This window comes from Diospyros lotus, chromosome 1, assembly GCF_014633365.1.
Source record: "Diospyros lotus cultivar Yz01 chromosome 1, ASM1463336v1, whole genome shotgun sequence".
In the NCBI taxonomy this organism is placed as follows: domain Eukaryota; kingdom Viridiplantae; phylum Streptophyta; class Magnoliopsida; order Ericales; family Ebenaceae; genus Diospyros; species Diospyros lotus.
Genome location: NC_068338.1, coordinates 34,502,979 through 34,530,966, shown reverse-complemented (window position 1 = coordinate 34,530,966; position 27,988 = coordinate 34,502,979). Strand labels below are relative to the sequence as shown.

Below are 27,988 nucleotides of genomic sequence, written 5' to 3'. Positions count from 1 at the left end.
AACCCAACAACATAATGTCCTAGTGAATCATACCAAATGAACCCAAAATAACAGTGAGGGTACTAACGCAGCTATTCTGATTTACCACCAACTTTACTACAACTGCAGGTTCTTTCTATCGACTTCCATACATAATACCTAAAGTGTGCTTACCAGGGGGCAGCTGCTAGTTCTTCAAATTCATGCTTGATGCTCTCCATGCCTTCATCAATGAAGCCTACTCTTGATTTCAAGGACGCCATTTCAGAATCCTTTACCTCCGTTGCTGAAACAACCAATGCTCGTCTTTCCTGTAACTTCCTGATCTGATTATCAATCTCCTCAATCTCTTCATGCATTCTACCTATCTCATAATTATGCTCCATAATCCGAGTTTTCACTTCTTTTGATTGATCCTGGAGGACTTCCTGTCTATCCTTTATCAGTAGCAACCCAGTAAGACGATCTCTTACATTCTGCACATCAAAGCCGTGGCCTTCCAAGTCAAGGAGAGCTTCCAGACTGTCCTCAATGGAGCTTCTAGGGTTTTCAAATTGCAACTCGGTTGTCTTTTTCACAACACTGGAGAAGGTAACCATGCAACCTATAGCTAACCCTTCTCGAGAACTCTCTTTACAAGCATACAGAGGACTGAAGTGTGGTTTCTGCGGCATCATGCAGAATACTTCCATAGCTTCAATGGTTTGCCAAAGAGGAAAGGTCTTCACAAAAGGCAAGTTATGATTCAGATCAAGCAGAAGACCTTGGTTACTATCTAGCGAAGGAGTTGGCTTGGCAATTTCTGCCATTTTCTCACTTGTCCTTGTGCTTTGCTGGACGGTTCTAGTAGGAGAAATTCCTGGACAGACAAAGCAAAGTCAAAACAGTTCAATAAGTACAACAGAGAACATATTAGAATACAAACTGGCATACTTGATCCATCAACAGTTGTTGGCGTGTGCATGCCCTCAATCCATCTTGACAAAGGCTGATCATCTGATATATTGCTGGGTACATCATCAGTGACCATTTCGACTTCTTTTCTCATGCTATTTGGCTGAAAACCATCTCTTTTTGACCCAGATGCATCTTGAGAATCTATGAAATGCAAAAGAGAACGTTACTCCCGAGATAAATCAATATGCAGGATGCATATGAAGTAAGTAGGCAATGCATGCGATAAACCTCATTATATCCAATGTGTTGGATGCCACGTGTGACACAGGAAGACAGTGCTTACCTTGAATGGATGATTTAGAGTTTGCATTTCCACTCGGTTTTCTTCCCCTTTTGGGAAGCTTCTCAAGTTGCTTACTTGATGTTTGCACGCCCTTTCCATCTAACAATTTATCCTTCTCAGCAAGGGGCATTTTCATTGTGCTGCTCTCTATATTTTTGCACTGTTTTGAACCAATAGCAAGCTTCTTAGATCCTGTGGCTGTGATTGTAGGCTCTTCAACTTCATTCCTCACTTGATTTTTCACAACCATTTTATTATCTACTTTTTTCTGCTTCTCATCTACAATCAGGATGCACATTCATGTAATACAAATTCAGGTCATTAAAAAACACTAGATGTCAAAAAAATGACAGCACTGTATTATGAATATACCAGTCACTGAAGTATCTGGGCATTCTCTCAGGAATTTACGAGGCCTTCCCCTCTTTCTTCGAGTTGAAGTGTTCACTACACCAGTTAGATTACTCTCCTACACAAGAAAGAACATAGCCCATATAATTGAGATCAAGAAGCAAAGAGTCCTTGTAACTGAAAATACCAGGTACCAACTCCCGTGCCGCCCCCACCCCCCAAAAAAACCAATAAATAAATAAAAACCGAAAGAGCAAAAATTAACAAATCTAGGGCTGCATAAAAGTGGAGGGACAATTAAGAAAGCCAGAGTAGTTGGGAGAAGGAACAGAACATAAAGTCTGATAAACTTGTAATAAGCACAGTAACATGACTGAGTAGTTTTTTAGTTGGATATACCCCAAACAGAGCTTGAGCATTGGGATGCAATTTTCTTTTTTGTTATGCTAGATGTGCAGTAATACAAAAAAAGGCAAATTTGGATATGCGATTATCCATAGTAAGGTTAAAGTGGCACCCTATTAAAGATAAGATGTGTGAGACTCAATCAAAATGGCTTGGGACATGTGAAAAGAAGACCAATAATCACACATGGGAGGCAATTGGAAGGAATGGAAGAAGTTTATAGCAAAAATGGTAAATATATACCTAAGAGAACTGGTAGGATATCCCTTAAACATGACATGGACCTTAAAGAAGATGGTCATGAATGGGTATGATTAGAGAGCAAAAATCATGAAGCTGACCCAACCTACTAGGATTAAGGCTTAAAAAATGATTATTTTCTTCTATTTAACAAACAAGCTGTGTGACACTAGGGCCCTATGAACTTTAGTTATGGGAGTCTTACCTGCTTTCCCAAATAAGCCTTCCTCCAAAACCAATAATGATTTTGCTAATGAGTGAGGAGGCTATTAAACCAACAACATTAAGGTTCTCAAGTTACTCGTATATAATTCCGTTTTTTGCTATTAAACCAACAACATCAAGGTTGTCAAGTTACTCGTATATAATTCAGATTTTTGCTATTAAACCAACATCAAGGTTCTCAAGTTACTCATGTATATAACTCAGTGTTTTGTCTTAAGAACAAACAAAAAGGGGACAGTAAAAGTTTCTTGCATGCTGTGCAAATACAAAGTACTCTATTAAGAAAATCATGCTAGATCTACTGCATTTCTTAACCCAGTTGGACTGATTATTCACACACCAATTATGTTTTGCTGTGGAAATGTCAATAGCTTCACATTTCTCACCTTAGTACTGTGTCTTGCTGGACCATTTGATTGAGCCTCTGGATCACTGAAGGACAACAGACTTTTCACATTTTGGACCTGATGAGGTTTTTTAGCTTCTGGAGTTTCCATCCCATTACAAGGCAACCCTACAATGACAAGTCCATCTGTTCCTTTTGTTATACACCCCATTTCATCAAATTCGTTAGCAGTATCGACTTGTGCATTCCCCTTCTCACCTGCACAAAAACTGTCCATGATGTGCTCAAAAATAAACATGTCTAATCAATCAAGTATAGACTGAAGCAATTTGATACCTCCTTTGGGAAGTTGTATACTTCTAACTTCAAATTTTGGTCGCCGTCCCCTCCTTTTCAGAACACCCGTTGTTTGATGGCCTAGCTCACCAACTTTCTGTTGTTCATTGTGCTGCATCAATTCAAAGCAACACTCCTTATAACATGAAGATCCAGTCTGCTCATGGACAACTCACTTTCCATTGCTCATTCACACAAGTGTGGAATCCAACTACAAATTGGTTGCCACTATACTATGGCTAAGCCCAAGTACCAGAATATTGTCAAGAGTCCTTTAGGAATCCAGAATAACTCTCTTATCAATTAACAGCTAAAAGTCATTCAGTAATGGTTTATCATGACTTCCTAATATCCCCAGTAACTAGGCGTGAAAGCATTAAGCTGAAGAAAAGTGAAACACCTGAATGACAATGGAGTTAGTTGTGCAAATTATAATACAAGTAAGGCAAGGGCATCCTCAATCCGTCATGGCAGCAGAAAGTGGAAAGAAACTTCCAAAGGTTAAAAATATGAAGTCCACAAGAACAATAAAATAATTAATGAGCTTATACCCTTCTTCCGATACAGTTTCTATGTAATTTTACTTCTTCCGGTTTTGATTAAATTTCAGATATAGTAAAGAATCAGACATTTCAATAAGGGCTTACAGATATTTGATTACCCAACCTTTTTTTCTTGAGAACAGTTCTGAGTTCTCACAGAAGGCTGGTCACCAACCTCGTCTTGCTTCGAGCAATTGTTTCCTGCACTCCCATCAGCTGGACAGGCTAAACCAGAAAGATTTATGTTACTTGGTGCAGATATTGACATTATATCCGTTTGACATGCAGTGAGATTTGGAATATCTGGTCCATTTCCCTTTAACTTCTTGAAAGGATGCAAATGTGAAGGATCACTATCGGCATTCTTCTGCTTTGCTATCTTTCTCGTTGATGCCATACTGTAGGAAGACGGCTTTCTACTGCGAGGAGTTGAATGCTTAGTCTGATTTCCCCCCGTGCTTATGTGACTAGTTCTCTGTTCAGAGTTATCCTCAGTAGTATCTAAATTAGCAGGTAGAATGGCAATCGGTGTATTGCTAGCAGCATTGCAGAAAAGTCCAATGGGCTCCAAGCAATCTGATGGAATCTGTATGTCCTGCAACATAACAATTGAACTAAATTTAAATCAGCTCTAAAAGCCCCAACTAACAAACTATACCTTGCCCAGTTAATCAAATAACCAGGTTCCCTGTCTGTCAGGTTCCATCAAGCATAAATTTGATTGTAGTTTATTCCTAATAAGTGCCAATCAATTTTGACATAACCTTCAATGTTAGAATCACATTAATATGATTTTTAAGAAATAAACAAGAAAAAAGCGCTTATTTTATTTTTGTCCTCAACTAATAATTAATCATAAATTTCAAATAAACACAAGCATAAACTTAAATAATGCGAGCAGGAATCATGCAGGAAGTAAGATTATCGAATTTGAAATATTTAATCTGATATTTCTCCATAGAAAATACACTATCTACACATTGAACTATCTAGTCAAGATTTTTAGTAAGCTCAAGATGCACCTCCAGTTCACACTATTTTCAAACTGTCTCAAATCACTAACAAATAAATGTCAAAGCACTACATGTTGGAGCCTTCATACAGAATGTAAAGTCAAGGACACACAAACCCAACACTTAGTACAGGCCTGTAAGTGCAGCTGCAGGCATGGAAACTAACAAACCAAAATTCAAACTGATAATATTATCACATGGTACTTCAGAACTCGGGCTGGAAAACCAATTCAACTTATCCAAATATGTGGAAATAGGGGAATGACATGCCAGAAATCTTATGGGCTGTTCAGTTGTGGAAAATAGCCACTATTTGTTCATGTGGAAAAAAATCCAAAAAAATCATGTCCAGATGAGAAAATTGTCTAAATATAAAGCAAAACCTCAGCTTTTAAAATTTTCAATTTGTAATCATTTCCCTTGCACTTCTGCAATTTCATTAAGGTGTAACATGAATTTACAGCTAAAATTGGAGCTAAAAAAGGAAAATTTCAGAGCTTTAGTAACCTCTCCGAGGCATGCTCCTGAGCGTGACACATGGCCATGACAAGGCTTGATGCATGGCCTCCAAATGTCACCTGAAACAGTGCCGTTTTGCGCCTAAAATTGCTGGAAAATTCTAGCAATTTCTTCCTTCTCCTCCTGCACGTGCATGCTGCCTCCAAGCCTTGATCCAGTGACCCATAAACTTTTGGGTTGGGCAAAAATTACAACATATCTAGCCTTTATCCCACTATGTGGGGTCGGCTACATGAATTCTACACTTTCATGTATTTCTGTCTTTTGTCATATCTTCATTTAGGTCCATACACTTCATATCAAACTTTAATCTCTCTCCCAAAGTTTTTTTGGGCCTACCTCTACCTCTTTTTTTGACTAATTGTTCCATTTCATCAACTCTCCTCACATGAGCGTCTCTTGGTCTTCTTCTCACATGACCAAACCATCTTAATCTAGTCTCTCTCATCTTCTCCTCGATTGGCACTACTCCTACCTTATTACAAATAACCTCATTTCTAATTTTATCTTTTCTTGTATGACCGCACATCTATCTTACCATTCTCATCTCCACTACGCTCGTCTTTTGCTCATGCTTGTATTTGACTGCCCAATATTCTGAGCCATACAACAAAACTGGTCTTATAGCTGTCCTATAAAATTTTCTTTTTAGTTTTAATGGGATTTTACTATCACATAACACTCCCGATGCATTTCTCCATTTTAGCCAACTTGCCTTAATTCTATGCATAACATCCTCGTGATTTTCTCCATCTTTTTGAACCATAGATCCCAAATATCGAAACTGGTCTTTTCTTTGTATGATTTGGTTTTCCAATTTTATTATAACATCCTCCACTTTGAACCTAGTATTGGTTATGATGAGTCCATATACCATAGCAAAATCTAGAATAGACTTACCCTCATCATTAATTTTCTCGAATCCATACCCTCCATGTCAGTGTTCGAAAATTCAGCCTAGGCGGCCGCCTAAGCGCCGCCTAGGCGCTGAGCGGCAACCGGCCGCATCGATTTAGGGCTACTCGGTAGCCCTATGCGCCATGGCCGACTAATCGGTCCGCGGCGCCGCCTAGGCGGACCAGGCGGCGCCTAACCGCCTGGGCGGCCGCCTGGGAAGCGCACGACCTGGGCCACCTAGGTCGTGCGCGTCTTGGGCCAACCTTTTTTCCCCCTCCCTTTCTCTATTTCCCGATCCCCTTTCCCTTTCTCTCTCTGGTTGTGTTCATCGCGGCTCCTCTCTCTCTCTCTCTCGCCTTCGATCTCTTCTTGGTTGTTCGCCACCGCCATTGATCTCTTCTCTTGGTCTTGCTCTCTCGTTGCTGCCGACCTCACCTGTTGCCTGTTGGTCGTTCTCTCTCGTCGCCATTCGCGTCTTGCTGCGATATGTATCCAACCATCCATCTTCCTCTTCCAACGCAAGCTTGCCTTTCTGCAGCAACTCAGCAGCAAGCAGCAACGCAAAGCTACTCATGGCTCGCTTGCATATTGCTTGCTTGCTTGCTGCTTCAACGAGCAGCAAGTTGCTGCTGCTTGCTGCTCGTTGAAGCAGCAAGCAAGCAATATGCAAGCTTGCTGCTTCAAGCAGCAAGCTTGCTGCGTCAGCTTGCTGCTTCAAGCAGCAGCTGATTTCATTTCATTTGATGAGTTTTAGTTAAATTTTAATGTATATTATTGAAATTATTCAATACTCAGGGAAAAACAGAAGTCAGGAAGTGAAATGAATGATTCGGATAGGACTGGAAGTACGGGAGCATCGTCCGAGGCCTCCTCAATTCTTAAAAGGAAGTCAAATGATGTCGGATGGGAGTATGGAATGTTAATTGATCCGAAAAATATGGATAAAATTAAATGTAAGTTGTGTGGTAAAATTATGTCTGGAGGTGTTTACAGAGTAAAAGAACACATTGGCCACATTTCTGGAAATGTTTCTGCATGTCCAAAATCTTCTCCAACTGATCAAGCCAAATGTAAGAATGCTATTGCCGAGGCAAAGAATAAGAGGAAAAATAAGAAGGAGGAGGAAGATTTGATGAGATCAACTGTTAATATCTCCGAAAGAGTGGAAAGGGATGATGAAGATGAATTGCAAGAGTTAGGTAGCAGAAAAACGTCCCGTACTCTTGGCCCTATCGATAAGTTTGCAAGCTCCATCAGCCCTGAAACTTGTTTGAGTGCGAGAATGAGCCAAAGGCAACAAACTATTAGTGAAGCACTATTTAAAGAGATAACACAGTCTGTTCGTGAATATTGTGCTAGATGGGTGTATGAAGCTGGTATACCTTTCAATGCGATTGACAATGATAGCTTCAAATTGTTTGTTGAGGCGGTTGGTCAATTTGGGCCGGGCTTCAAACCTTCCAGTCAATACCAATTGAAGGAACCACTATTAAAGGGGGAAGTTGACAGAATAAAAGAGTTATTGAAGAAGCATGAAGAAGAGTGGGCACGAACTGGGTGCTCCATTATGACAAATGCTTGGACAGATAGAAAAAGGAGGAGCATCATGAACCTATGTGTTAATTCTAATGCAGGTACTGCTTTCCTTTCTTCTAGAGAGTCTTCAGATGAAGCACATACAAGTGAACTTATCTTTGAGTATGTGGATAAATGCATTGAGCAAGTTGGGCCACAAAACGTCATCCAAGTAGTAACCAACAATGCTGTCAATAATATGGGAGCGGCAAAATTATTGAAGGTGAAGAGGCCAAATATCTTTTAGACCTCATGTGCTACTCACACCATCAATTTGATGCTTGAAAGTATTGGAAAACTGCCGAAGTATAAGAAAGTCATTGATCAGGCCAAGAGTTTCACAATCTTCATTTATGCACACCATAAGACCTTGTCCTTAATGAGGTCATTTACGAAGAAGAGGGATATAGTGAGACCAGGAGTTACTAGATTCGCTTCTGCTTTCTTGACTTTACAGAGTTTGATGGAGAAAAAGGCCCAATTGAGGGCAATGTTTACCAGCTCCGAATGGGAGGAGTGCAAATGGTCAAAGATTGTTAAAGGGAAAGCAGCCTATGCTACTGTGATGAGCATTGCTTTTTGGAATGGTGTGACTATATGCCTTAAAGTTTTTGCACCTTTGGTGAAGGTGCTTCGAATTGTTGATGCGGATAGAAAGCCTTCTATGGGCTTTTTATGTGAAGAGATTAAGCAAGCAAAAGAAGATATTAAGGAGGCCTTAAATAATCTTGAAAAGAACTATAAGCCTATTATGGAGATTATTGAAGCAAGGGTAAAAGATAGGCTAGATAGTCCACTACATTTTGCAGCTTACCTTTTGAATCCCTACTACTTTTTCAAGGATATGAATATACAACTTGATAATGAAGTGATGGCTGGGCTTTTTAACTGTGTGGAGATGTTTTATCATTATGATGGTGAATTGCAAGGCCATGTTATAAATGTTGAGTTGCCAAAGTATACTCGTAAAGATGGAGCTTTTGGAAAATCGTGGGCAACTCAAGGGTGTGCGAAAAATGATGACAATTATAATCCAGGTATAAAATTCTTTTAATCCTTTCTATTGTGTATTAGTGTATAAATTAAATTTGTTTACTTTATACTTGTTTGACCTATGTAGTTACATGGTGGATGACTTATGGAAATCAAACTCCAAACTTGCAACGAATGGCGAGAAAGATTCTCTCGTTAACCACTAGTTCATCCGGTTGTGAAAGAAATTGGAGCACTTTTGAAGGGGTTAGTGTATATATGAATTATATTTATTTACTATCAATTAGTTATCCTTATTCAGTTATCATTTATATTGATATTGCTTTTATTTTATTTATGTAGATACATACGAAGAAAAGAAATAGACTAGACGTGAATCGATTGAACAATCTAGTCTATGTTCAATTTAATGCGAAATTGATGAACAAGCACAAAAGGGAGAAGGAAAGGAATGTTGATGTGCTACTTGCTAGTGATGCTAGTAATGCACAAGGATGGATCGTTGATGGAGAAGATGATGAAGAAGTTGAGCCTGGTACGGGGCTCACTTGGGAAGTGGTTGGTGAAGCATCGGGAGCAGACGAGATGCTTCAAGCTCGAAGAAGTTCTAGGATGAGAGAGCTTCATGAAGATGATTTTCAATCAGAAGAAGAAGATGAGCAAGAAATCAATGAATTTGATTTTGAGTCCGATGAAGATCGTGTATTGGAAGAATATGGAGAGGAAGAAGACCAATTAGATAGTTAGACTTAGATTCTTCGGATATGGTTTATGTTGTATTATTGCTACTTCTACCTTCTTGAACTTATAACTAATATAATAGTTTATTTTTTGAGTCTTAATTCCATTATTTCACTTGTCTTTTCAACTTTGATTTACCTGAAAATAATATCAAATTACATCAAAAGGTTTTTAGAAAAAAAAAAAAAAATCATTTTTCCTAGTCGCCGCCTAGGCCCCCCGCCTAGGCCCCCTAGGCGCTAGGCCCCAGCCTGGCGCCCGACTAGCGCCTAGCACGTTTTTGAACACTGCTCCATGTACCTCTCTATAACCGATTTCGTCTCTACCCACGTGACCATTTAAGTCACCTCCTATAATCACTCTCTCTCCTCTTGGTATCATTTGTATGAGTCCCTCTAGGTCCTCCCAAAATTTTGCTTTTATCTCCTCACCTGACCCCACTTGTGGTGTAAATGTACTAAAGATATTCATAGTTATTCTTCCTAGACCAACCTTCACCATAATAATCATATCCCCTATTCTCTTTACATCCACTACCTCATCTACTAAGTTTTTATCCATAATAATCCCCACTACATTTTCTGCTCAACCATTTCCTGTGTACCATATTTTATATCTAGTTTTTTGCTTTTTTCCATACTCATCTCGTCTCTTGAAGGCACATAATATTAATCTTTCTCCTAATCATCACATTTACCACTTCCATAGCTTTGCATGTTGATGTTCTTATGTTCTATGACCCAATCCTTAATCTATAATTTTGATTTTGGCTTTCACTTTGAATTTGATTTTGATTTTGTTTTTTATTTTAGTTTTGATTTTGGACTAGCTTCTTTACCTTACCCACATCCGTTCAAGTAAATGCGAGGACCCTTGCTCATTTGTCACTACATCCGAGTGCCAATGCAGCGGTCCTAGCTCACTTAACACTACACGCGGGCAATGTAGCACATCGCTATGAAGGGTTACACCCCAATAGTTTTTCATAATTTGTCTAGAGTTCATGTTTTGGATCCAACTAGGTTTTACGTTGGATATTGGCTACCTAACACAGCCCTCCTCCTTTATCCGGGCTTGGGACCGACAGTGGATAAGATTCCCAAGCAGAGTTTTTGGGCTGGGCAAAAATTAAATAAATAAAATGGGGCAAGCCTTGTTTTAAACTAAAAAGGGGGCTAGACTAATTCCCTAGCTTAAGGCTTGCCTATAGGTGGATTGTCCATAAAGGAACAGGCCACACAGGACCTGTTAAGGAAACCTGTGTGCTTGCATATGGAATGAAAAATAAAGAGGCTCAGCTCCTCATTTGCTCTAGCTCAATCTCTCCTCACATCCCGACATTTCTCCCGCATGCTCTCTCTCTCTCTCTCTCTATATATATATATATATACACACACATATGTTTTTGCAATTATTGTTGAGTGGTTCTCGCCTTGCAGAGTTCTACCACTTTTATCAGCAACATACAACATGAGCTACAAAGACAAGCTCCATTAGCAATGGTGTTAACCAACTGGTTACATATGGCAATTTCAGTTCAATTCCCTCTCCCCCTCTCTCTCTATCCATCATTGGGTTTCAGCAATGAACTTTTTTTATGTTTTATTATTTTATTTTTTATTTGTCTTTTTAATTGTGGATTAGGATTAATTTTAATCTTAATTGCATTTAAGTAACGTCGTTAGTCACTGAAAAGCTATCTCAGCGATTTAAGAAAAGTATAAGGACTACTTTGGCTAAAAATAAACCATATGGGGTGTCTGGACAAAAGGTCAAACCAGAAGGAGTGCACAATAATTTACGCTAATTTTCTTCGTCAGAATATGTTATAGGTTATTTTACAACTTCTGACAGCTTATAAACATTTCTTTTACCAAACATGTAACTATATAGCCGGCAACTTATACATTTTATCTAAACACTATAAGAGTTTAAAAGCATTTTAGAGCTTCTAAGAACTGGTGCTTAAAAGCTCTCTTAAAACATAGTAAGCCAAACAGGCCATTAGTTATCACAAAGTGGTAGGACATCTGACGTGAATTTGCAAGTCTTTTGGTTCTGTAGACATGCTACTAGGCTATATAGTAGGACATTGCTTAAACAGTTTGTTTTGCATAGTAGATCCCACACACAAAACATATAAATACTCAATACATTACACTTTTGTTCTGGATACATATACATACCAATGTGATATGACCCTAGGATTTGGCTAGGGTTTATGAAGGGAATTTGGAAGATATGGAGGGAGATTAGACTGAAAGAGAGGAAGAAATAGCAGGAGTTGGAGAAGATTTAGAGAGAGAGAGAGAGAATGGAGGGAGATTGAGAGAGGGAAAATGAAATTCAATTCTTTCATTAGCTGACTTCCTCTAACTACTCAAGCCTATTTATAGGCTTACCATTGAAGATGCTAACAACAACAACAACAATAGAAAATGCAACTAATAAGGAAAATACATGACATGTATTACTAATATATTCTTAGGGTTCCTTGGGGTCGTGACAATCCCCACCCCTTCAAACAATTCTTGTCCCCAAGAATTGGCAGTTGTTGACCCCATTCCTCAGTCGATTCCAGCCTTAACAATGTGGTTTACTTATCTCGTATTCTCATTTTCTTTTGCCTTTCCATGTCTTTTTCTCCAAAAACAGCAGTATTAGAATTTGTTGCAACACCTATTTCAGCCATCCACCCATTCCTTGTTGCTCTCAAAATTAATTCTAGTTGATCGGTCACACCTTCCACCCTATCCCCTCCAACAGTAGAGAGTAATTTGAACTGCTTTGCAGGCCAAAACCTGATTCGATGCTACCACTCTCCCACGGAAATATAAACAAGCAAAGCAGCAAGAGCCTCGTTTCTCTCCACAAAAAATTCCTCCACCATCTCCCCAGCATCTGCTCCTTCCTCATCTTTAGTAGAGGTCTCCTTCATTGGGGTATCTCTTACTTCCTGCACATATAAACTGTGATTCCCACCTACCGCCTTGCTGGATTTTTTTGTTACAATTGGCTGGTCCGACTCCAAGTTTTCCTCAGATTCGTGTTCGACCTGATTTGTAGCCATAGAGGCTCCTTCAATCTGTTAGCTGCTCTCAGTAGATCTGTTAGGCTGTAGTTCATTCTTTCTAAATATGGCTTCCAAGACGTGTTCTTGATCCCTTGCTTTCTCAACCGCTTGTTTCACAGTTGCAGGCATCATCATCTTAACCAATGATCTCAATTTACCCTTCAGACCTCTAATAAAATTGGAGACAAAGTATCTCTCCATTAAGGCAGGTTGCAAGGTCAACATCAAAGACTTTAATTCTTCAAACCTGTCCTGATACTCCATCACCAATCCAACCTGTTTAAGTTTGTGAAATTCGTCAATCGCTTCAGTCATTAACTTCTTTCCAAACTGGTCACCTCGATCCTCCACAAACTCAGTCCGATTAACCTCCATTTCAGTTGAAATACTGACCCGATACATCCTAGCAAGCCGAACCAGCATTTCATCCATTCAATCCAGTGTTTGCTTGAAGTTAGCGCAACTTTTCTCCCATGATTGCACATCATTTCCCCCAGTTTCCTCAGTTCCTCTTGAGTTGAATCCAACAAATCTCCCCATAGAGAAATGTTGAGACTGCATCATAGACTTGCTATTATCATGAAGTTGTTCTTTTTGGTACAAGTTCATGGCATAACCAACATTGTCACCTTTGAATCCCGGTAAAGCCAGAAAATCTTCATTCTGGATGCTAAACTCTTGGTTTTGTTGAACAATGGTACTAACTCCGAGGCCTTGTTTACAAAATGAACCCAATTGTCCTTGAGACCCTCCAGCAGAACTGGGATGGCTGGTTAGCTGGACATGGTTCTGAGATAATGGCCCACTAGCAGTTAGATAGGAGTTTCCTAGCATAGCAATCACCTGCGGAGAAGCTTGTTGAAGTCCACCACTAATTAGTCTGTTAGGGCTTTGAACACTTAAATTTCCGGAGCCACTGTTGGCAACTAAATTTAGGCGAGAAGCAAGACCAGGCATAGATAATCCTCCACCAGAACTCATGCTTCTCCCGATGCTTCCCCCACCTACCATATTTCCCATTGAATTGGTTATTTGAGGACCAGCATTTCCCAGAATTGGTGACACTCCAAGTCCTGGAACAGCACTACGATTACTCATTGCTACAACAGTTGCAAGAATGCTAGGAATAGAACCACCAACTCCATTATTGTTGCTACTAAATCCCGGGCTTCCGACAACACCAATTCCACCTCTATTTGTCATGCTTGAGTGACCATGTAAGCTTCCAAGTACACCAGAAATTAGCTACTTTTAAGGCTGATAGTTCCTCTTTTTAGAATGATCAACAGCCTCGGAAATCCATCTTCCATCAATCGTTCTGTATAATCTTCTTGAATCTTTGATTCTGGAACAATCTCCAATAATCACCACCGAGACCAATCTTCGAGTCTAATTCTTCTTTGTTGAATTGCTTGAATTTGCCGGAATTGCAAGAATAACTACCCTATCAATATCATCTCCTGTTACGATGCAGTAGCCAAGAATCGGCTACTACTAATACGCCTACTTCAGCAATCCGCTTGCACCTCCACAATACGAGCCTGACCATTATAAACTCGTCGGAATCACAGTCCGATCTGTCTAACCAAATCGTTTTCCAATTTAGAACCGACCGGTCTGCTCGTTTGCAACATTCCTCAATTCACACGACCAAGTCATCCTCCAACTCTCGAAGTCAGAATCGCTCGGCCACCATGCATGGAGATACAAAATGTCGAACAAGACTAGCAGGAACGAGTCCCAGAACGATGTCAATCTCTATAAATACTTACTATATATCGTCGAAATTCACTGCTCAACTCCCAAACCTACTGCAAAGGATTGTCGCGCCTTCACTACTCACCGGATCTAACTAATTTTCGATCGCCACCCAATCATCGTCCACTATCTCGCTTCTGAAGCAACTTCCGCTACGTAACTCATCTTCCTATCAAGTCTGAGTTTGTCACTAAAATCAATTGCATATGGCCGCGCATGCAGATCCGATCCTCCCGTTCTATATCAAATTCGTTGCGAATTCCAGCTCGCTTGGATTCTTATGGTAATCGCTTGTAATCTCCCCAAGCCTGCGTCCACTTACCCAATCACCGACCACTGGCTTTGAAATCACTGGCTCCACTGCAATCTTCTTGGAGTCTCTGTCAGAACTCCCCTGTCCCACTTCGCCTTCAAGAGCGGAACAAGAATTGCTTGAGCTTGGCCATTACAACCTGATGCTGCTCCGTTTGCTGCGCCTTCAAAATTCAAGTCGGATCGAAATACAGAATCGGCTTCGCCTACAATTCACCGGAATTTCGCCAGGCTTAGTTGCACTAAATCGCCTTGGTTACTGCTAAAAACTTTCAGATCACCGCTGAGAATCATCGGCTCTGATACTAAATGATATGACCCTAGGGTTTGGCTAGGGTTTATGAAGGGAATTTGGAAGATATGGAGGGAGATTAGACTGAAAGAGAGGAAGAAATAGCAAGAGTTGGAGAAGATTTAGAGAGAGAGAGAATGGAGGGAGATTGAGAGAGGGAAAATGAAATTCAATTCTTTCATTAGCTGACTTCCTCTAACTACTCAAGTCTATTTATAAGCTTACCATTGAAGATGCTAACAACAACAACAATAGAAAATGCAACTAATAAGGAAAATACATGACATGTGTTACTAATATATTCTTAGGGTTCCTTAGGGTCGTGACACAATGTTGTTGTCTGAACTAAGTTAATGTATTATTTTGACCTTTTTGGATTTTGCTATGCATATTCAAGGTATATTCAATTGTGGTTAATGTGGACTTATACATGTTGCAGAAATCATCGGCAATTCAATCCTATCAAGGTCACCTAATTAGGCTTGTTTTGGGAACCCTTTAACCATTCATCTTATCTTACACCTTGTAGTCAAGGTTGCCTACGGATTGTTACAGGCCTATTGAACCCTAGTAGGCCTCATTTCCCTCTTGGGGACCCGCACCAGTCATGACCCCTACTTTTAGCATGTATAGTAATTCTTCCTTTTAACATTTCTAGTGTTGAAGATATTTCTCCTTATTCTAGCAAATCCCAAACCCAAATAAAAGAAGACGGTTGCGATATTTATCTAAGAACTATCACAAAAATCCTCAAACCTTTCAACATGAATTCTACTGAGAGATTAGAGCTCTAGAATTTATGTAGCTGAGACCCCATGCAGTAAAATTAATGCTTGTGATGATTAACAATATTATTACTAATAGCATTACAATACGTAGAAACTGAACGCATTTCATGTATAATCATTTTGAACATATCTTTCAGCTTTCAAGATGAAGGAGTTTTCAACCATTGATGGTGTTTTTTTTCTTTTTTGTGCAAAAGAAAAACTAGAGATAAAAATGTTTTCTGTAAAATTAAACAAGCCCTACATTTTTTTGCCAAGAACCAATATATCTCCTTATAATGTCAACAGGAACTGAGCTAATTTTATGGATAATGAATCATGCAAATTCAAAGAAAAAGCCCATGTCTTGATGTCACAACCCTGCTGAACGATAGTTGTGTTTACCGCAATTCCGAGAGGATTGCGAGGAGATAGCAAGGAATTAGAGAGAGTGATACACGAGAGAGAGAGAGAGAGAGAGAATTGGATGAGAATATTCTTGATTGTCTTTTGCATGCCCTTACACTACACGGAAGCGTCCTATATAAGGATGTTTGGGGGAATCATTCCCTGACAGTGGGCCCTCTCCCTTAACCATGTAACAGATTATTCAAACCAACCTATTGCTCCTACTATCGCCTAAGGCTACAGCTGGAGGAAACTTACATTAAGAAGCAAAAATTAAAATTTATTCTTAGTAAACCCCCTGCATGACACTGCTCCCCTCTTGAATGCTTCCTTGTCCTCGAGGAAGATTGATTAGGCTAACCGCGCAAGGAAATTTCTAAAGCAGCTCAGGGAGATATTCCCAAGTGTTTCCTTTCTCAGTACTCCCTTGCCATTTGACCAAGACTTGGATTAAGGGCACCCCTCCTTGCTGGATCACCCGTCTTCTGAGTATGGCTTCTGGTTCCACAACTTGTTCACTTTCCTTCGGCAAAGGCGGTAGCGTGGCACTTGCTGGCTGCCCCCCAATTGACCTCTTTAATAGCGAAACATGAAATACAGGATGAATGTGGGTGTCGGCCAGTAGTTGCAATCAATATGCCACTTTTCCCACCTTGTTAGTTATAGAGAAAGGCCCGAAGTACCTAGAGCTGAGCTTAGTAGCTTTCCCTTGTGTCAGTGATCTCAGGTGTGGCTGTTTCAGCCGTAGATACACTTCATTCCCGACCTCAAACTCCCTTTTCGTCCTCTTCCTGTCTGCGCAATGCTTCATGCAGTGCTGGGCGGAGGCCAACTCTTGTTTCATTTGCCGAGTCACTTCTCTCTTTTTCTGTAAGTACTCTTCTATTGTGGTTGCGTCTGATCCTCCTCCTACTGCTGGTAGCACGGGTGGTGTGTATCCGAAGAGAACTTCGAAGGAGGTTATTCTAATAGCTGAATGTCGGGTGCTGTTATACCACCACTGTGCCAAGGACAACCACCTATGCCATTCCTTGGGTCGTAATAGGCATATGCACCTTAGATAAGTCTCGAGACATTGATTCACCCTCTCGGTTTGGCCGTCCGTTTGGGGGTGTGACGCAGCGTGTAGCGCGAGTGTGAAGAAAACACACCAAAATAAACACTTGAAAGAGCAAACTTCAATGGCCGAAGCTTGGCTTTCAAGAAGACGCAAAAACAATACTGTTTTGCTAAGAAAACCCAAATAGGTTGCTGAAATTTGATTGATTAAAACTTGATTACAAACTTTAGATTCTAGGCATATTTATAGTATTTGGCTAATCCAAATTCATCTAATATTTGGAAAACAAAATCCAATTAGAATTCTAATAGAAATAAATCCTAAATAAAATTTAACTAGAATCCTAATAAAAATAAAACTCTAATCAAACATGAAGTAGAATCCTAAATCAAGTAGAAACATGAAATAGAATCCTAAATCAAGTAGAAATATAAAGTAAAATCCTAAATCAAGTAGAATTCTAAAACTTAAGAAGTATTAAAATAACATTATGACACTACTATTTTGGTGATACTATTCCGGTTTAGTTGGGTCGGCCTTGGGCCGAGTCTTGATTGGTGACCGCATCATTCACCTTCACTTGAGAAAAATTCGACCTCGAATTTTGATCCTGTTTGGACAAATCCACATCCGATAAGTACGAAGAGATATTAGCCACTTTGAATGTTTAGAAATACCCATATGATTAGGCAAATCCAAAACATAAGCATTGTCATTGGTCTTCTTTGGAATCTTGTAAGGACCATACTTCTTTGGCTTGAACTTGTTATGCTTTCCTGTTGGAATTCGTTCCTTCTTCAAAAAGATCATAACTTCATCTCCAATCTCAAATACCTTGTGCTTCCTATGCTTGTCAGCTGTTGCCTTATATTTCTTATTTGTGCAACTTTTGCTTGACATCTTCCTAAACCGCTTGAACTTTTCTGCTAAGAGAACATGAGCAAAGACATTCCTCCCCTTCTTAGCCATATCAGCATTGGCATGGGTCCAATCATCACCATGTTTGTTGCCTTCTGCCTCCATTGCATTATTACTGTTAGATTGAGGATGTTGAACCTTCCATCTTGAGCGCTTCTCTAATCTGGTAGATCTTATTGCCTTCGATTCAACCATGCCAGAGCTTGAATGAACTGTAGAAGGATTTGCTACCATGACCTCTATCTCCTTTACAGTCGCAAGTCGATCAGAAGAAACACCACCATCCTTGGGTTGCGAAGCAATGCTTGAGCCATCGGGACTGGAAAATACCCCAGTATGAGTCAATAACCTTGGAGTCTTTGTCATGTTAGCAACATAAATAAGACCTGAGTTTGGGTTGCTGGCACAACATAATCTTCGAAATCAAGCTCCACTTTATAAGCTTTGGTTTGATTCTTTTCCACTATGGGTAACAAAGTATAACGCACACCTTCTTTCTCAAGCTGATATGTGTTCTTCCTACCCGAGTGCGTAGCATCCACATCAAATTGTCAAGGCCTCCCAAATAAAATATGGCAAGCATCCATATCAACAATATCACAATAGACTTCGTCGGAGTACTTACCAATAGAGAAAGGCACTCTGCAACGTTCATCCACATATATGCCACAAACTTCTTTGATCCATCCAATCATATAAGGGCTTGGATGTTTTTCAGGAGTTAACTGCATCTTTGCCACCACATCTCTTCCTATGATGTTCTCTTGACTTCCACTATCAATAATCAACTCAAAGATTTTTCTTTTCACCGTACACCTCGTGCGAAAAAGCTTATGCCGTTGAGTAGTATCTTCATTCTTTTGAGATAGCATTAACTTCCTCACTACACAGGTATATTGCTCATGTCCATAATCTTCTTTGTCATCCTCCCCATCAGGCCCACAATATACTTCTTCTTCAGCAACATCTTCCTCTTCCTTTTCTACAATGTTAACTCGAATGTTTCCCCCTGTTGTAGCCTTATTAGGGTTGACTGTATGGGGTGGATTGGAGGGTTGCGCCCCTTGAACCGACTTGCCTTTATCAAAAGCTGGTTGTTTATTTTCATTCCCACTATACCGACAATAGTTGTCATTACGAGATCTCTCACTCAACATTAACTCAGCCTTTAAAGCTAAGTTCCTTGCTTCTTGCACACTCAGAACCATCTGAAGCCCAATTTTATCACGAATAGCAAGCTTCAATCCATTCAAGTAACGAGCTGCTTGTTGATTGTCACTTTCTGACAATTGGTTTCTCTCCGCCAATCGCAGAAACTCAGAGGTATATTCATTCACACTCTTCATTCCCTGTGCACATCTTTGATAAGCTTCAAACATATATTGTTCATAGTCAGGGGGCAAAAACCTACCTCTTAACAGCTGCTTCATTCGTCTCCATGTCTGAACTGGTTGTCGGCCTTCCCTCAATCTTGTTTCTCTTAATCGCTCCCACCAAACAGATGCACCGCCCTTCAATCTGTAAGCCACTAACTTTACTTGTCGTTCATCTGGGATCTCCATGTATTCGAAAAAACGGTCAACCTCAGTGATCCAATCCAGGAACCCCTCAATATCAAGATCTCCACTAAAGGTGGGAATATCAACTTTTAGTTTATACTCATCATTGCCCCAGTGGTTGTGCTGATGCGCATTCCTCCTAACCCCTCTACCACCAGGGTTAGCTATTGCTCGACCAAAATCATCCTCTTCATCGCTATCTTCAATCACTGGTCTTCTAGGATTAACAAGGACATGATTAATGGGTGGTCTTCCCGCTCCGGCTTGATTCACCCCATTATTCAGGTTCCTGTCATCATCAACTCGTAGTAAGGTGCCCAATTGGTTGCTATGTTGCTCCAATCGTTGCTGGATAGTACGAGTTACTTCCCGTTGTTCTTCGATTGCTCTCCAAACTGCGAACAACCCCTGATCACCGTCACGAGGCTGGTTGCTACCGTTACCTTCAAGATTGGCCATCTGATTGGTTGATTAACCGCTCTGATACCACCTGACGCAGCGTGTAGCGCGAGTGTGAAGAAAACACACCAAAATAAACACTTGAAAGAGCAAACTTCAATGGCCGAAGCTTGGCTTTCAAGAAGAAGCAAAAACAATACTGTTTTGCTAAGAAAACCCAAATAGGTTGCTGAAATTTGATTGATTAAAACTTGATTACAAACTTTAGATTCTAGGCATATTTATAGTATTTGACTAATCCAAATTCATCTAATATTTGGAAAACAAAATCCAATTAGAATTCTAATAGAAATAAATCCTAAATAAAATTTAACTAGAATCCTAATAAAAATAAAACTCTAATCAAACATGAAGTAGAATCCTAAATCAAGTAGAAACATGAAATAGAATCCTAAATCAAGTAGAAATATAAAGTAGAATCCTAAATCAAGTAGAATTCTAAAACTTAAGAAGTATTAAAATAACATTATGACACTACTATTTTGGTGATACTATTCCGGTTTAGTTGGGTCGGCCTTGGGCCGAGTCTTGATTGGTGACCGCATCAGGGTGGTAGGCCGTGGACAACCTTAGGTTCGTTCCCAGGAATTTCATCAGTTCCTGCCAAAATAGGCTAGTGAAAATGCTATCCCTATTGGAGACTATATTCTGAGGGACCCCGTGCAGCTAGATCACACGATCCAGGAAAACTCTCGCCACCTCCTGAGCCATGTAAGGATGGGATAACCCGATGAAGTGGGCGAATTTCGTGAACCTATCCACCACCACCAGGACATTGTCCTTCCCTTCTGATCTGGGTAAGCCATCCACGAAATCCATTGACACACTTGACCAGGCTTGATCCGGAATGGGGAGGGGTTGCAGTAGTCCGGGGTAAGGTACCCGCTCCGTTTTGCATCTTTTGCAAACATCACAATCCTTCACAAACTCCTTTACCTCCGCCTTCATTCTTGGCCAATAGAATATCCCCTTAACCCGTACATATGTATTCTGTTCGCCAGAATGGCCTCCCAAAGGTGACTCATGCAAGGCCTGCATGATCTTTCTTTTTAGCTCAGCCTAGTCCCCGATCACTATTCGCCCCTGATACCTCAGCATTCCTTCTTTCAGAGTATACCCTTCCACCTCTTCTTGCCTCACAGTCAATTTCTCTAGCAAGGCTGTGATTCTTTGGTCGTTCCCATAGCTGTTGATCACTTACTCGTACCACTATGGGTCACTATTGTGATTGCTGCAAGGCTTCCTTCTTCGTGGCACTGAGATAGGGCATCTGCATCTATGTTTTCTTTACTTTTTTTGTACTGTATCGTGTAATCTAAGCCCATGAGCTTAGCCATTCCCTTGCGCTGCAGCTACGTTTGAAGTCTTTGCTACAGAAGGTATTTCAGGCTTCTGTGATCTGTTTTGATGATGAATCACCCCCTTTCCAAGTAATGCCTCCATCGATCCACGGCCATTAGAACTGCCAAAAATTCCTTCTCATAGATGCTTAACCCAGAATATCTAGGACCTAGCACTTGGCTTAGGAAGGCAATTGGCCTTCCTTCCTATGCCAGCACTGCCCCAATGCCAGTGCCACATGCATCGGTTTCCAAGGTGAAAGGCTTCTCAAAATCTGGCAGCTTCAACTCAGGCACCCTGCTCATTGCCTCCTTCACCTCGTTGAATGCCTTTTACGCCTTGGGGCCCCAATGAAACTCTCCATTTTTCAGCAGCTCAGTCAGTGGCCGGCTAATGACCCCATAGTTCTTAACAAACCGCCGATAATAGCCTATTAACCCAAGAAATCCCCTTAGGGCCCTCACAGTTGTGAGCCTCGGCCAGGACACCATAGCTTCGATCTTCCTAGGATCAATGCTCACTTTTCCCTCAGAGATTATGTGCCCCAAATACTCCACCTGCCCCTAACCAAACTCACATTTGGATTTCTTGATGAATAATTGGTGAGACCGGAGGATGTCTAGGGTGGTTTGCAAGTGCAATAAGTGTTGTTCAAATGTGGGGCTATAGATAAGGATGTCATCAAAGAAAACTAAGATGAATTTTCGCAAGTGGGTCTCAAAGATGCGGTTCATGAGTGATTGAAAGGTGGCTGGGGCATTGGTAGACCCAAATGGCATTACCAGGAATTCAAAGTGGCCATGGTCGGTTTTGAATGCAGTTTTAGGAGTATCCTCGGGTTTCATCCTAATTTGATGATAACCCGAGCATAAATCAAGCTTGGAAAAGAACTTGGCATTGTGGAGTTCGTCTAAAAGATCTTCCACTAAAGGTATGGGAAATTTATCCTTGATTGTGATGGAATTCAAGTGGCGGTAGTCTACACAAAACTGCCATGTTCCATCCTTCTCTTTCACTAACAAAACAGGGGAAGCAAAGGGGCTTTGGCTTGGTTTGATAATGGATTGTTGGAGCATATCTCTAACCATCCTCTCAATCTCATTCTTTTGGATAGGTGGGTATCAGTAGGCTCGAATATTAACTGGTTCGATGTTTGGCTTGAGGGCGATAGAATGGTTAAACAGTCGATTAAGGGGTAGGGATCTTGGTTCTGCAAAGAGGTCCTCATACTTCACCAATAATTCATCAAGTAAAGCCAACTGTGTTACCTGATCAGGGGGCTCCTCCCAGTTGCTGACTGTTAGGTAATATTGCCCCAACTCTCCTTGTTCCTCTGGTGCGTCTTCTGTGGTCACTATTGAAAAAAGTTGTGCCCATTGAACCCACTTCCCCTTCATGACTCTCTTCAGAACTTTCCCAAACATCAGCTTACACGCCCTAGCTTCTTTTCCGCTCCTGATGGTCATTCTTTTGCCCTCCTTCTCGAAAGATATTTCCATGCGGTTAAAATCAAAACTAATAGGGCTTACTCCTTTCATCCAATACACCCCCAAGACCATATCACAGCCTCTCAACTGTAGCAGCCTTAAATCGGTTACAAATTTCTCTCCTTGCATTTCCCATGAAAACCCATTGCAGGCTGAAGTACTTAACACCTTCTGGCCATTGGCCACTGTCACGCTTAAGGGTGGCATCCCTATCAGCTGACAATTTAGCCTCCTTGCCGTGTGCTCATCAATAAAACTGTGGGTACTCCCACTGTCGATCAGAATCATCAGAGTACTTCCCTTGGCCTGTCCTCCTACCTTGATAATTTTGTTATTGGCCACCCCCTTCAGGGCATGAATGGATATTTCTCCATTGTCTTCCATGCCCCGTCATCCCCATCTATCTCTTCCTCCACCTCTTGGTCACTTCCTTCATTCCCTTCTAACAACAGAATCTGCCTCTTGCAAGGCTGCCCCGGGTGGTACTTATCCCCACACCGGAAGCATAGTCCTGCCATTCTTCTTTGCTCCCTCAATGGATCTCCTGGGGGTGCTGTGCTTTGACCCACAACTCCTCTCACCCCGCTGGTACCTTTGCCTGCTTCCCAATTAAAATACCTCCCTACCCCATTTTGGGTTCCTGCCACCATTCCCTTTGTCTGCTACCTTTGCCTCTTTAACAAGGCCTCTACTGCCAACCCCTGTAGCCGAGCATCTTCCGATGCTTGAGCTACCGTTTGGGGTCTAAGCACCTTAACCATTGGCCTTAATTCATCATTGAGGCCACTTAAGTAACTTGATACAAAATAGGCTTCGGTGAGGTAGGGGTTGTATTGGATCATGTAAGACCTCAACTCGAAGCGTTTCTGGTACATCCCCACACTTCCTGACTGTTTAAGCTTGTTGAATTCTTCCATAATGTCGGCCATACTTTTTTCTCCAAACCTTCCACATAGAGCCTCTGTGAACTCCCCTCACGTCAGGTTTCTCCTTAGCCGTATGACTCCTTGATACCAAGCATCAACCTCCTCATTGAAGTAGGCTGCTGCCAGCGACACCTTCTGCGGCTCTAGAATGTTATGCCATTCGAACAGCCTTTCGCATTTCCTTATCCACCATCGTGGATTAATCCCTTCGAACACTAGAATGTCCATGTTAGGGAGAGGGAACCCTTGTGGATGATGGTTCATCGGGCCTGCTGGCCCTCTTCCCAATATTCCTTCTTCTTTGCCACCCTGGTTAAGCTCCTCCTCATGTATTTCCAGCTCCCGACCAGCTCTATCCCTTTGGGGAACAGGGTCTATCCCTTCTCTCGGAGGAAAGTCAGGTGCTAGCCTTATCGGTTGTGGTCAGCCTAACATGGTCATGTATTGCTGCATTTGTGCAGCTAGTTCCTCCCGTACCCGTGTAATGGACTCGTCCAACCTCCTCTCCATTCCATCCATGGCACTCTCCACCCGGCAGTCTAGTGCAAGGATCGCCTCCTGATTCCGAGTCGTACCCAACTCTAATTGCTCCATCTTACTTTGACATTCCGCCACGACCACCCCAGTTTGCTGCAACTGTGTTTCAAAGTTCTTCATACGCGTTCCCTCAACCGTCGATAGTCCTTCTCAGCCACTGACCAGAACAGTGCTCTGATACCAATGTGTCAACCCCGCTGAACGATAGTTGTGTTTACCGCAATTCCGAGAGGATTGCGAGGAGATAGCAAGGAATTAGAGAGAGTGATAGGCGAGAGGGAGAACGAGAGAGAGAATTGGATGAGAATATTCTTGATTGTCTTTTGCATGCCCTTACACTGCATGGAAGTGTCCTATATAAGGACGTTTGGGGGAATCATTCCCTGACAGTAGGCCCTCTCCCTTAACCGTGTAACAGATTATTCTAACCAACCTACTGCTCCTACTATCGCCTAAGGCTACAGCCGGAGGAAACTTACATTAAGAAGCAAAAATTAAAATTTATTCTTAGTAAACCGCTTGCGTGACACTTGATCACAAAACTAATAAGGACGTAATTCTTCTCTCAACTCCTTTGGAACAATATTTGGTCATGTAAGATAATCAATCACTGTGAAAACAAAATTTGTGGAAAAAGAAGATTTCGTAAGGGACAACAAATGTAGGTCCAAGGATAGAACAATAGTAGAAATAGACACCAGCAAAAACAAATATAAAATTAAGCCCATGAAAGCTAAGAAACATGCATTCTGAAAAAAGAAAAGAATCTTACCTTTGAAGCAGCAACCCATTTGCCATCACTCCATTCCATGTGAAGTCTCAATTCTGACTGACTGAGTTCCTTATCCTCGTTTGTATGCTTAAAATACACTATATACCTTTTCTCGGCAAGTTCTTTGGTAATCACTCCAGCCCACCAACCAAACCTATAAAAGGCATCCACCTTTTCCAGCAAACCAAAATTTTTCTCCTTGAGATGTGGTGGAGAAGGCCTAATATGCAGCAAATCAACAATTACTTTTTGAAGCACATTCTCATCATGATCCCCTATACTGTGGTACTCCACCAGGAATGAGCCGTTGCACAAGTCTTCAAGGACAGTTGCTGGAAACCAGGCCTCACCACAATCTTCCCTAACAAAAGACACCTCTACCCGTTTTCCTGCACTATACACCGATGATCCTGCTCCTATCTGTTTCAAAAATTGGGGGAGGGGAGAGGGGCAAGAAAGTGAAACTGGTAGGATTAACAAAGGTATTATCAGATACATTCATTATTTAGAGAGAGGAAAAAAGGCTATGTAAATTCAAAACTTCTTAAGTATAAGCATATAGAGATACACACCAAAAAGATAAAAAAGGTATTAATCTTAACAAAAGAGTTGTGGAACGTTAGCTGACAATGACAAGGTTCCATGTCAATGATTTTCAGTTCTCATCATTTCCAATCTTTTCTTAGTGTAGCAGACAAATCCCAGGGTTCCTCTTGTGTTGGTTTGTTTCCCCAGATCATTACAGGAATATTTTAGCACTAAGCCCGTGAAAACACAAGACATTAATATTTCAGGAAACCAGAAACAAAACCCTTTTTTCTATTTCTGTTCCTGTTCCAGGAGACCATCAATGAAATACAGCAATATAGGCCCTAGAATGAGCATCAGCAAATTGTTTGAACTATGAAATTAGGTGCTACTCAACATTAATGGAACTAGGTTCCAACCTTGCACTCGACAGACACACACAGGCCCTAGTAACTTAACTGAACCAACTCAAACTAGCTTGGGTCAGTTTGATTCTACTGTTCTACACTATAAGAAACAGGCCGTGCATGCCCCTAGCTAGAATATTATTATAGGAAGTAACAATATACGCAAAGGAGTCAAATGTGGGTCTAAGCCTAGCCGTTGATTCAACTCCTAACAGTGATGTTGGACAATCAATTGATAAAGCGATATTGTTTTCCCATCTGCAATGCATCCACTTGAGACAATTTGCCCCTGCCCACAACCCAAAACGTAGAAGAGAAAAAAATTGTGCGTAGCATTCAAGAAATTGATGGATAGCCACTTTTAGACAATTAAAATATTATGGCACTAATCACAAGTCACAAATTTTGTGACCTTGTGTCAATGAGAGGAAGGTCAACAAGAGCAAATAAATATTGTAGCTAGAGAAAGGTTAAAATATTGTAATATTTAACAAGAGCAACATAGCACATGGTCAATAAATTAAACCATAAAATCAAAAAGAAATAAAAGACTCCCAAGAATGATATCCACAATCATTTGCATAACAACTCTCATTCCATAAAAGCCGTCTATGAAAAATTGAGCAATGCGTTTTAACATTTTTTAAGTACGAATTTAGCAGTGCCTACAAAAAAGGGGGGCATTCTAGTGTGCCATGGTCCCTGCCTTGCAAGGGTGGAGGGAGGGTATTTTTGCAGCCAATGAAGATGGCAAGTGCCTCCTGTTATTCTTGTTCTGTCCTAAATCAAGCCCATTGAAACAATTACCATACTGATTCATGAACTGAAGGAACCCTAGAAGAGCGAAGAAATTAGCAATGAAAGGTAACTGGAATGCAAAAGTACAAAGTAAGATTACAAAAAAACAACGAAGAAAACATTTCTGTATTTATCAAATGAGAAAAGCTAGAACCAAAATGGCCCCAAAACCCGGGACAGCAAAATCACAACCCCAGCATGGAGCAATGTAACGAATCGAATATTCATATTAAAAAACCCAAAAGAAACCCAACAGAAAGATCGTTGGGCACCGAAATCCCAATCCCAGCACGGAACAAAGCAGATAATAATAACATCACAAACCCCAAACAAAGAGAACCGCAGAAAAGAGAAAGAGCATTTACCTGCTTTTTGGGTCCAACCCAATTGCCAGCAATCCACTCGAGGTGGCTTCGCAGCTCCAGCAAGCCGAACTCGATCTCGTCGGGGGGGTTCTGGAAGGTAACTACGAACCTGGAATTGCCAAGGACTCCGGTAATGACGCCGGTCCACCAACCGTCGCGGTATAAAGCGTCGACAAAGTCGTGCAACTCGAAGGACACAGGGGGAGGAGTGATGGGAGGCAAAGGCCTAAGGAATTTGACATTGACGTGCTCCCTCAAGAGCGTGGCGCCATCGTCGTCCAACAAGCTGTGGTACTCCACACAGTACTTATTACCATGACTACTGGCGTTAGGGGTCTTCTTCTTCTTGGAAACCGGCGGGGGAGTGGAAGGCGTGTCGATGACGGTGGCGACGTACCAGGATCCCGTGAATCCCTCCTCGTCGGTGCCGACTTCGACCTGGGAGCCCTTGGCGAATAGTAACGACGGCTCTGAGACAGAAGAGACGGAGATCTCTTCTTGCTGATGCTGATGCTCTGCACCAACAGAAGAAGCACCAACCATTTCTAGGGCATCCAAAACCAAAAATAAAGAAATTGACAGCTCCGTTCATAAATCAAAACCCTAATAGTCGATAGATAGAGGCTTTTGCTTTTCTTTTCGCCTTTTTTTTTCCCCCTCTTTTTCTAATTTCGCATTTCACGGTGGATTTGATTATTCACTATTGGCTCAGCGGTTACATTGAGCCGACCCGGAAGACACTGCCTCCTCTCCTCCTGCCTCCCTCCACGTCCACCATGCGTGCATCTGCCGCTGAGCCACCACTTTTTAATTTCCAAT

The 27,988-nt window shown here is 41.2% G+C and overlaps 2 protein-coding genes across 2 annotated transcripts; one reads left to right on the top strand and one right to left on the bottom strand.

Annotated features, from left to right (window-relative positions):
• Positions 1-8: 8 nt before the first annotated feature.
• Positions 9-27,866, bottom strand: LOC127800575 (DUF724 domain-containing protein 6). Its single transcript, XM_052335278.1, has 9 exons — positions 27,170-27,866; positions 25,072-25,491; positions 3,789-4,259; positions 3,123-3,234; positions 2,827-3,044; positions 1,592-1,688; positions 1,220-1,498; positions 913-1,077; positions 9-838 (listed from the first exon to the last, which is right to left on the bottom strand). The coding sequence occupies exons 1-9, from the start codon at positions 27,710-27,712 to the stop codon at positions 150-152; spliced, it is 2,994 nt and encodes a 997-aa protein (XP_052191238.1). The 5' UTR covers positions 27,713-27,866; the 3' UTR covers positions 9-149.
• Positions 8,496-9,622, top strand: LOC127800585 (uncharacterized). Its single transcript, XM_052335290.1, has 3 exons — positions 8,496-8,705; positions 8,789-8,907; positions 9,004-9,622. The coding sequence occupies exons 1-3, from the start codon at positions 8,513-8,515 to the stop codon at positions 9,406-9,408; spliced, it is 717 nt and encodes a 238-aa protein (XP_052191250.1). The 5' UTR covers positions 8,496-8,512; the 3' UTR covers positions 9,409-9,622.
• Positions 27,867-27,988: the final 122 nt, after the last annotated feature.

Excerpts from the sequence above, each read along its gene's own strand:
- LOC127800585 (XM_052335290.1), top strand. The coding sequence starts at position 8,513 with ATGAATATACAACTTGATAATGAAGTGATGGCTGGGCTTTTTAACTGT. Across the intron at positions 8,706-8,788 it reads TGATGACAATTATAATCCAG|TTACATGGTGGATGACTTAT; the intron begins GTATAAAATTCT and ends TGACCTATGTAG. Across the intron at positions 8,908-9,003 it reads ATTGGAGCACTTTTGAAGGG|ATACATACGAAGAAAAGAAA; the intron begins GTTAGTGTATAT and ends TTATTTATGTAG.
- LOC127800575 (XM_052335278.1), bottom strand. The coding sequence starts at position 27,712 with ATGGTTGGTGCTTCTTCTGTTGGTGCAGAGCATCAGCATCAGCAAGAA. Across the intron at positions 1,689-2,826 it reads CAGCAAGACACAGTACTAAG|GAGAGTAATCTAACTGGTGT; the intron begins GTGAGAAATGTG and ends TTTCTTGTGTAG. Across the intron at positions 1,499-1,591 it reads CCCAGATACTTCAGTGACTG|ATGAGAAGCAGAAAAAAGTA; the intron begins GTATATTCATAA and ends TCCTGATTGTAG.